This window comes from Myiozetetes cayanensis, unplaced genomic scaffold (genome assembly GCF_022539395.1).
Source record: "Myiozetetes cayanensis isolate MyiCay16 unplaced genomic scaffold, myiCay2020 scf16, whole genome shotgun sequence".
Classification (NCBI taxonomy): domain Eukaryota; kingdom Metazoa; phylum Chordata; class Aves; order Passeriformes; family Tyrannidae; genus Myiozetetes; species Myiozetetes cayanensis.
Genome location: NW_026087270.1, coordinates 16,354,320 through 16,364,352, shown reverse-complemented (window position 1 = coordinate 16,364,352; position 10,033 = coordinate 16,354,320). Strand labels below are relative to the sequence as shown.

Here is a 10,033-nt window from a genome sequence, read left to right as displayed (position 1 = left end):
ACCCCCCCACTGCTTGCCTTTACATTTTCCTAACCAGGAGCACCTGGAGAAGGGGCTGTGCCTCCAGGGGGAATGGCCAGGGAGCTTGCTGGGAACACTCTGGGCACTGCAGGTTTGAAGAGCCTGGAGAGGACTAAAGCCAAACCCAAAGGTTCACTGATGGGACAGGGACACAGAGGGAACCCCAATCCTCCAGAGCTTTGTGGAGCCTCTCCAGGCCCAACATGCACTGATTTGCTTTATGAAGGGCAAATAGTGGAGGCATCTGTTAATGCTTCCTGTAGGAGTGGGGACAGGAATAATTAGCTCAGGGAAAGGAGGTGCCTCAGATAAGCCTGAAAAGGGGGCTCAGGGCTTGGCACAAAAGGTTTTCTGTGCCAGGAGATGGTTGAAAAAGCCACTTGCTCAGTTGTCCCTTAATTACAGCCCTTTGCTTGTAACCCATGCCTGGGAGGTGGTGTGGCCCTGGTGCCTGCTGGGCTCGAGGGTCTGTACATCAGGGTTGTGGCAGGAGCTGCAAAAATGAGGGCAGGAGAACCTGGGGGGATGCAGAGTCCATAGAAGAGGTCTGAGGAGCTGCTGTGTGCAAGGTGTTTTCTCTCTGGAGAGCCCTTTCCTGGGCAAAGTAGCACTAGAAGCCAGTGGTGCTGTGCCCAGCCCTCTGCATGGCCACCCTGCCCCCTGCCAGGCCACCAGACCCCGTGTCGTGGAGACGATTTCTTCTAAATCAGAATATTTTCCAGCACATTTGATTTGTTTTCTTCTCCTTTCTTCTTACAGAGAAGTCGTGCAAACATGAGACAATCTTCAAGGAAGTTCCATTTCCACCTTTATTCTCCTCTGGGAAGCCCTGGCTTGGCCTCATCCCCACGCCACAGCCTGCACAAATGACCTGCCTGCACTGATGGCCACGGGCCTGCATCCCTCTGACCCTCTCATGTCGATCCCAGAGCTCACGTGCTCTGCTCGTGCAGACCAAGACTCTCCTCAGACACCCCCACTGCCACTGCCACATTTTTTTTTTCCCCTTTGATAAATTCTCCTGAACCCACCAAAAGCATCTCTGCCACACCCTGCCTGACATCCCATCCCAGAGCACTTCACTGACCACCCCAACACCCTCTGTGTGGCCAGGGTGGCTGGGGAGGCCGGTGTGGAGGGGACTCATCGGTCACTTGAGTTTGACAATGTGGCCAGACCGACTCAACCCACCTGTGACTCGTTCCTGCTCAGACTCCGGGTTGTCTCTCCTGTCAGAAACAAAACAGATGAGCACTGCACCTGACACTCTCTGCCTTCATGGGAATATGGTTTAATCTGCTTTCCTGAGTAAATTTCAGTTCCCCCCCAGCCTCCTGGAAGCCCCTCACGGCGTCACGGTTCTTCCGCAGAAAGCAGAAGCAGCCGCCCTCCTCCTCCTCCTCTTCCTCCTCCTCAACCTTTTCCACCCGCCACTGGATGTGTCCCAAAAATAAACGACAGAAATCCCCCCACTTGTCGCTGGGAAGGGTCTTCTTAGAACACGTCTGAAGTTTGTGGAAGAGTGGGCGGGATGGGGAGGATAAATTACAGCACAGCGGGAGCCGAAGCCACGGACACCGGGCAGGGCGGCACAGAGGACGGAGGAGCAGCCCTCACACAGCCACCATGGCCACTGCAAGGACAGTCCTGCTGCTCACCCTGCTCCTCACCTTCTCCCTGCACCACGCCACAGGTGAGGCACCTCGTGGGCCGCTGCTGCAGGGCCGGGCTCGGGGTCCCCACTGGGGATGTTTCCTTGGGGAGGTCGGGCAGGAAAGCCCAGCAGGGAGTGGGAATGGTGATGCTGGCGGGAGCAGCAACCACCTGGGCAGCACATCAGGGATGCAGGGATGGATGGAGAAGGTGTGGGGTGATTTCAGTGTAGCCAGCCCTGGGGAGATGCTGCAGGAGCCTGGGGGAGACTCTGGCAGCCGTTCCCCAGGACTCAGCTGGATGAGCAAGTGGTTGGAGGGCTGGGGAGCACGTTCAACCCTGTAAGTTGTGCCCCTGCTTTGGAAACCCCCAAAAACTCACCCCCAGAGCGAGCAGCCCGACCTTACCGTGCGCTCTGGTGGCTGCAGCAGTAGGGGCTGTGGGGTGCCGGGTCCTGTGCTGTTCCCCTCCCCACCACTGCCCACATCCCAGTCCCGTGCTTGCTGCCACGAAGGGATGCAAATTCCTGCTGTGGGATCCTGCAGGAGCTGCTGAGAAGCTCCACAGCTCCACATCCTGCGGTGTCGTTGTCTGGCGATGCAATCAGTTGCAAAATGCTGCCAAGGGCGTTTAAAACATTCCTCCCTTCCCTTCCCAGCCCACATCAGACCCATCGAATGCTGCTTCGAGTATGCAAAGAAGCCCGTCCGACACGTGCAGAGCTACTACGAGACCCCCATAGACTGCCCTAAGCCTGCAGTTGTGTGAGTACCCCGGGATTGCCTCCCACCCTGCACAGGGGGGAGCTGGAGCAGCTCCTCCATCCCATCCCATCCCATCCCATCCCATCCCATCCCATCCCATCCCATCCCATCCCATCCCATCCCATCCCATCCCATCCCATCCCATCCCATCCCATCCCATCCCATCCCATCCCATCCCATCCCATCCCACCCTGCAGATGGCTCGGTCCCTGTGCCTGCAAGGGGCTGTGGCAGGAAAGTAGCTCAGTGGGGTGGGCAAAGGAGGGCATGGGCTGCTGGAGATGGTTCCAAGCCTACACTCAGGATGGGGCTGCACAAAGGGAGGGGAGAACGGGAAGGGAATGGCTCACAGTTCACATTTTCACTCCTTTTTCCTCACCTTCTCCTCGCAGGATCGTGGCTGCCAGCGGTGCCAAGATCTGTGCTGACCCCAACAAGCGCTGGGTGAAGAAAGCCATGGAAACGCCTCAAAAGGAAAGATGAACTCCATCCATCTGCCATCCCACTCGCCCATCCAGCCCTCCTGTCTCTGCTGGGTGCTGATGGTGCTCACAGCACTTCCCCAAAGGCTGCCGTGGCAGTGGCACCATCACTGCAGCTGGAGCCAGCCCTGTACCCTGGCAGGATCAGCTCTCACAGCATCACAGACCAGCCAACCAACCAACCAAGCTCCTCCTGCTGTCCCTGCCCTGCTGGGCTGTGCCACTGGAGCAAATATTTATAATAAAGACTCATTGCCATAAGTTGCTGTCTGAATTTTTCCTGATTCTTCCAGCCCCCAAGGAGCAGATCCTACAAGCCCAGGGCATGGTGTGACCTGAAAAAAAACTCTGCCACCAGCACGTGTTTCTCCAGGCTGGGAGCAAACTGTGCCTGGTTCCTGAGAGCTTCATTGGGAAGGGGATAGTGGAGCCAGGTCTTGGCCCACAGGTCAAGGACACGGAGGTGAGGTTACCCTTGCCCCCAGGTAAGGCCACACATCCTCAGAGCACACTCACAGCCCCACAGGCTTTGCAGGTGCTCCAGATTTAAGGAGTCAGCAGTGGAGGGCTCCAGGAGAAGATCCTGATCCACCAAACCCTTAATGCCTTGTCGGCTTCCAAAAGTGCTGGTGGCCACTGCAAAATATCTGAGGGAGATGAGAAACAATATCCACAGTGCCAGGAGAGGGAGGACACAACCCCCTTGAGATGGGCAGAGAGGTGTCCTGGCTGCCTGTCCCCTCACAGGGCTGGGGAGGGGTGGGAGCACCAGACCCTCACACCAGGCTGCTGGTCCAACATTGCACATCCCCTGTCAGAGGGGACACGAGCAGCCAGCTCTGAGCTCAGCCTGACAAAGCACACGGCTCCACACCGGCTCTTGCACATGGATGTGTATTTTAATAAAAATAATTCTGTCAATATACAGCAGAATGTCGATTTTTACCATATTTCCAGTATATTTTCATAGGTTTTTTTTCTCAGTTAAAATCCACCACCCCCCCCAATCCCCTTTTTGAAGTTTTTCATGCGAAGCGTCAGATAACTTAATTCACAAATACTAAGCTTAGACTGAACCAATGTGCACAGTTTGTGTAATGTCCACTTAGCCAACGTTGTACCAAAGAGGAGGAACTCCCTTTCTGAGGGCAGTGAGAGGCCTGGAGGGGCACAGGGAGATCAGCCCGGGCCGCTCCTCCAGGGCTGGTGGGAAACCTGCAGAGACCTCGCACCCCAACGCTCCAGCCGAGCGTTTCATACCTGAGTTTTGAGCAACCAGCAGGAGAGGAGGTCACTGCGTGCTGGGCGGGTCCTGGGGCTTGCCCTGCTGCCTGCCAGAGCTTCAGGTGCCAGCAGCCTCCTCCTGCCTCAGCCTCCTCCTGCCTCCCCCGGCTGCAGAGCCGTGAAGGGCGCGCACAGGCGGGACCCACACGATCCCAATCCAACCCCTGTGCAGAGTCCTTGGTCTGGATTTCACCACACTTGTGTTTTTCGAATTTTCTTTAAAATCTGGAGTAATCCCCAGAGCTGCTGCTGTTTCTCCTTTCTCCAAGCCCGAGCCTGTGTGGAAACCCAGCCTGGCAAATGGCTCTGTGCTCCCCTCCTCTGGAGGAAGGGTGCAGCTCAAGTCCTCCCGAGCAAAAAAAGGTCTGAACAAGTGCCATGACCCAAATGGAGTGACCAAAGAAAATATGTCTGCCTGGCCAGGAGATATTGAGCAAGGAGCAGAGGTTTGCATGGCCTCCAGGAATCCTTCTGCAGTGACGTTGATGTGAGTGTAAATCCCTCACGGGACTCGTGGGCTTCCTGCAAGCAGGAGAGAGTTAAGCCTCCCTCTTGGAAGGAAAACAGCTGGCAGGACATGTGCTCCTCAAGTCTGGATGATGCCCTGGCTTGTCAGGCAAGCCTACAGCTCAAGCTGCAGGCTCTGAGCTCTGTGGGACGTGGGGAGAGGGACAGACATGCCTTGATGAGCCATCCATCACCTGCCACCTCTTGTTGCAGGAAAGGATGGTGGAGAGCAGCCAGTGCTGCCCAGGAAAGAGGCCTCCAGGTTCTCAACTGCTCCCCTCTCCTCTCAAATCTGCTGTAGCTCCTCCCAGCTCCCTGGCAGCGCTTCCTCCAGCTCTCTGCCCTCCACAGCCGACGGGACAAGGCTCACAGCCACCTCTGTCTCTCCAGTAAGAACTGCTGGACTGCAGTTCCCTCCATCACTCATTCCTCTGATGGTTCCAGCAGCACCCAGCATGTCCCCTGGCATGTCCTTCCCAAGTCTTTCTGCAGAAACACCTTGGGACAGACATGTACAGCTGGAGACCCAACACCAGCTCTCTACCACAGACCTCCTGCCTCCCCAGCCCACCGCTCAGGATGCTCTCACACTGGCAGGGTTGGGAAGCTGCTCCTTCTGCAAAGGGGACTCCTGGGTGGACCAGGGCTTTCTCAAGGTGTTCCTTCTCTCGAGACTGAAGCATGATGGACCCCTCTCTCCACCTGCTGCCTGTGGGGTAGCTCAAGTCTGCACTCTGCTTCTTTGTGGGAAGAGCTTCCCGATCCCGTGTGGTGCCCCACGCAGCCTCACAGCATTTACAGGCTGCTCCACAGCCTGACTGCCATGATTCACCTCCTCAATCAACCCCACCAGGGCAGAAGAAACTCTGAAACTTGCATCTAAGCTATGCATTAACACAGACAGGTACCAAAGCACAGCAGCGATCCAACCTGCTTTGCTTTGCTGAAGCAGGGGATGGTTCATCATCCCTGATGCCCAAGGTGGAAAATTACACACTCAATCCCCAGAACGAGTTCCAGCAGCTCTGGCTGCTCCAGTTGTTCAAGGGAGACTCAAGAACAAAGCTATTTAAAGAATGGTAGAGATGCCTTAATAATATGTGAAAAACAAGGGCACAGCTTGAGGACAGGTTGAGATGTCACTGTAAGAAACCAGGAGGAATAAGGAAGCATATGGGAAGATCCAGGTGAAGGTGACCACGAGGAATGGTACTCCTGGAGGGGCCCATCTTCCCCACCAGTCACAGCTGCATCTCCCAGCAGCAAGAAGTTTTCCCAAAACAAACTGGCTCTGAGAGCACACTGAAAGATGCACGGAAAACAGACCTCCCTGCTCATGGGAGGGCTCATCTGACACCTCCTTCAACCCTCTGAGTCCTGAGTTAGCTTTTGTTAAACACCTGCTAGGATAGGCTCATGGAGCATCCAGAAGAATCACCTGGAACAAGATGGTTCCAAGAGGAACAGGAACCAAGAGGAATAAGATTTGGCTCCCCCTGTAGAGGAGAGATGTCTACAAACTGGAATGCATCCATCCAAGGCCACTAAAAGGGTCACAGGCTGGACTAGCATGTGTACAAGGTGGACACACCTCCCAGAATCCTTTATCCCTGACACTCCAGTGCACCTCACTCCAAAGTTCTCCCAGTGAATTCCTGATGCTCTCACTCAGTGCTTTGGGGGAACAGCATGAACCCTCCTCCACAGGGAGAAAAGCCTGGAGATGCAATCCAGCTCCATCAAGATCTCTCCACAGAACCCCTGAAGGACACTTTACCCAAGGCTCCAGCTCTGGAGCTCCCAAAATGTTGTTCTCAGAAGGCCACTTAACAAGTCAGGGCACTGGGCTCAAACCCGACGCCCAGGATGGGCAGGGCTGCTGTTCACCACCCTCAAAAACAGGTTTCCACCAGGTCCCTGTGAAAGGTCACCCTTCTGAGAGGCCCTCACTGCAGTGGTGAGTTTGAGGAAGGCAGGTGGAGTGGCTGCTGCCCAGAGCTGCAGCCCCAGCAGAGCTGGAAGAGGTTTCTCCTGGGAGCGGTGACCAGGCTGCTCAAGGTGCTTGGAATAACAAATTCCAGCTTTCACAGAAGTAATCTCCTGAACTGCAGGTATAGCCTCTGTTTAGGTGCACAGCCACATTCAAAGCTGAAGACCCCAATTCACTTTAGTTCTGCTTTTTTAAAATTACTGCAACAATGCAAGCCAAGTTTCAGCCAACGTGAACCATCAAAGAGCAGGCCAGGGGGATTCAAAGGCAACAGGCTTTGAAATACAACCTGGGAAAAGCAAGTCAGAAATCCCATCTAGGAATCAGGGGTAGGTGCAGGCCTTACACCCCACCACACACTGCAAAGAATGCTTTATCTTCTCCTTACTGAGTCATGGCCACGTTAGTCAGAATCTGAGCAAAACAAGCAGAAACCAGTAGTGAAACCACCAGACCACTTGAAATAAATGAAAAAAACCCCAAGGAACATTCATCAGGCATTTCTTGGCACAAGAACGACCAAAAATCTAGGAACACCTCTTGTTTTGGTGGTTTCTTTTTGTAGTGAAAGGGAAACCAAAATAAAAAAAGATGCCCTAGGACAGCCAGCACAGCTTTGCGGGGAAACCAAGCGGGGCATTACTGTGACACAAGATGAAAAGACTTGGCTTAAAGAAACCACAAAGAGAAGGAACCCAAAAACCTCAGAAAGAAATAAAGATAGTGTTGCTACAAAGATGAGAGGTCTGATTGCAGCCAGACTGCTGCCAGCTAAACAGTGACCAACAGCAGAGCACGTTGCCAAACGTGAAAGGCAAAGCCAGGTACTGAAACCTGTCCACTGAGTTACCTCTGCACCTGCAGCCAGGCAAGGACTGCAGGCTGGGGCAATATCCACCTGCAGGCCAATGGGCAGAGCTGAAAATCAACAGGTGAGCTTTCAGGCACATCAGGTGTCTCCCAGAATTGTCAGGAAGCCCCAGATGTCCAAGTTAAATTCTTCTGTTCAGGGCAGCCCTCTGCCTCTGTCTCCCTAGAAAAAGGCTGTGGTAGGCAGAGCTCTCTCTGCTTTCTTCCTCTGCTATTCCTGACAGAAATATCTCCTCCATCTCCAAACCTCCAGCTGAGTGTTTTCTTAGGCCACCACGGCTCTAGCACTGCCTCTGCACGCTGTACACCTTCACCAAAACGTAGGGATAGCGTTCCCAACCACCTCCAACACCATCTGCACGTTCCCTGCCACAGTCATCTTCTGCAGTGCAGGAGACTCCTGACCCCTGTCCTGCCTGGATTTCAGACCTCATGTGCCAGCTGCAAATCCAGCCTAGCTCAGAGGTCACACACCACTCTCCCTTCTCAGTGGCACACTAAACCTTCAAAAAAAAAAAAAAAAAAAGAAATTTGTGAACAGCAGTGAAAAGTCACGTTCAGTTTGAGCTCCCCTGGGTCCTCCCCAGAGCTACTGACCTCAGATTCATTTGGTGCAGAACTGCAACTCCTGCCATGCAGCCAGGCTGAACCTGCCACCTCTTCATGGCACAGCAGAGCAGGCAAAGCACATGGTGCTGCCACAGCCTCTCCAGGTAACAGTGCACACTCAGGAACTCTGCTGGTCTCTTTTGGGCCTGAAACTTCAATAATTATCTTAGTAATCCCTAAAGAAACATTGCTGCTCTCTCCTGAGTGGCTCAGGCCTGGCAAAGCTGGTACTGACCCCAACCCACCAGCTGATGTTGGCACATCCCACCTGAGAGGGTGAGCACAGCTCAGCCCAGGCTTCTCCAGATGCTTCCAAAATTCAGCAGTGCTCATTTAGATCAGTGTTATGGGGATGTGGGGGCAGGAAATCCTGTGATTACTGAGTCTTAGTGACAGGGCCCTCCTACACGGAGAAAAAGGGGGATTTGTTAATTTAACAAAAAACTCTTGGCCCAACGGGGCAGCACCCGTGGATGTTTCTGGCAGCCTCACACGACCTGCAGTGGCAGATGACTTCATATTCACCAGTCCTGTCCCTCCAGCTGCCAGGAGAGCTGCATTTAACTACTTCTCAGGGTTGTGAGACACTTCTACAGCACAACCACTAACACAAGGCAATGGCAAAGTCTTCCACTCTTCCTGCTCACAGAGCCAAATTCGAGAGCCTTGGGCTCTTAAGAGAGGCACCATGAAGGACCAGGCTCCTCCAACTCCCATTTTAGTGAGTGACAGGACCTACCTCACCAGGTCTCCTGCGGGGTTGTACGACGTGTTATGTCTGGGACCGAGTCTGTGGGCAATAAATACATCAATGACTTTGTGGAGGTGGAAGAGACCTTTTTAATAAACATGATTCAAATAAAATAAAATAAAAAAAAAAATAAATCCCTCTGAACTGCCACTGTGAGAAGAGTTCAGATAACTAACACAGAAGATGATGCTGTATGTGCACGATGGAGGGAGAAGGGAAGAAAAGAACAAGCTGTCACCAACTTGATCAGCTTCCTCAGTAAATCAGCATAAACCAGCTCAGGCAAAAACTCTCCAGATAAAATATTGGTGGAACCATGAGAAACAACTCAAAATCAAAACAAAGAGAAACCCCTACGTCAGAAGGCGCTACATTAGAATAACCAGCGAAATACTGAGCGCTGCTGGAGCCGCAGCCACGGCAGGGACACAGGTGAGATCTGCCAGTCGTTCCCGGGGTCAGGAATAGCCACACAGTGAGGGACTCACTCAGTCCTTTGACAGGCAGTGTTTGTGTGTGCTAGAGGGGGTGGTGTCGGTGGCAGGGAGGTCGGGCTATCGGACGAGGTTGGTGGTGCAGAGTGGCAGCAACGGAGGGTGAAGGGCAGCACTCGGCGATGTCGGCTCCATCCTGCTCTGTGTTAGTGCAAATAGTCGTCTACTCTGGCAAAGGAGCAGGAGCCCAGGCCCACGCGAGCCATGAGCCGCAAACACTCCGAGGCCTGGCCCAGGGCAAGCATCAGCGGGGGCTGCTTTGGCAGGTTCTGAGATTCTGTGGGGGCAAAGAAAGAAATCCGTTTAGAAGGGCTGTCCTGGCTCACCTGCACTCGGGTCCCTCTCAGTCCCCGCCCAGCATCCCTGGCAGGAGGTGCTGGCTCTGGAAGGAAGCTGCTCCTGGAGTTCTGCTGGCTCTGTGCTGCTGCTGCTCCTGCACGGACCCCACCACCCATGACACGTCCCACAGCTCAGCAGGGCCTTCGAGACAGTGCTGCTGTGGTGGCCAGAGCAACAACAAGGCAGTGAAGCTCCTGCTGATGGTGTCTGCCAGAAAACCCTCCAAGCACGAGGAGTCGGAGCACGGAAGAATAAGGAAAGGCAGGAGA

At 54.0% G+C, this 10,033-nt stretch overlaps 2 protein-coding genes across 6 annotated transcripts in view; one reads left to right on the top strand and one right to left on the bottom strand.

The window, feature by feature from the left end:
- Positions 1–1,460: 1,460 nt before the first annotated feature.
- Positions 1,461–3,161, top strand: CCL17 (C-C motif chemokine ligand 17). The gene is made up of 3 exons (XM_050311460.1): positions 1,461–1,714; positions 2,333–2,438; positions 2,831–3,161. The coding sequence occupies exons 1-3, from the start codon at positions 1,648–1,650 to the stop codon at positions 2,919–2,921; spliced, it is 264 nt and encodes an 87-aa protein (XP_050167417.1). The 5' UTR covers positions 1,461–1,647; the 3' UTR covers positions 2,922–3,161.
- A 637-nt stretch (positions 3,162–3,798) lies between these two features.
- The window catches only part of RANBP10 (RAN binding protein 10), a 57,493-nt gene continuing 51,258 nt past the window's right edge, over positions 3,799–10,033 (bottom strand). For 4 of the 5 annotated variants that reach the window (XM_050311166.1, XM_050311167.1, XM_050311168.1 and 1 more), the window contains one exon: positions 3,799–9,702. In XM_050311166.1, the coding sequence (XP_050167123.1) occupies positions 9,572–9,702 (131 nt within the window). In that variant the 3' untranslated portion in view covers positions 3,799–9,571. The remainder of the gene's footprint in view (positions 9,703–10,033) is intronic. The other variant, XR_007628419.1, reaches the window with a different exon arrangement.

Excerpts from the sequence above, each read along its gene's own strand:
- CCL17 (XM_050311460.1), top strand. The coding sequence starts at position 1,648 with ATGGCCACTGCAAGGACAGTCCTGCTGCTCACCCTGCTCCTCACCTTC. Across the intron at positions 1,715-2,332 it reads CTCCCTGCACCACGCCACAG|CCCACATCAGACCCATCGAA; the intron begins GTGAGGCACCTC and ends TTCCCTTCCCAG. Across the intron at positions 2,439-2,830 it reads TGCCCTAAGCCTGCAGTTGT|GATCGTGGCTGCCAGCGGTG; the intron begins GTGAGTACCCCG and ends TTCTCCTCGCAG.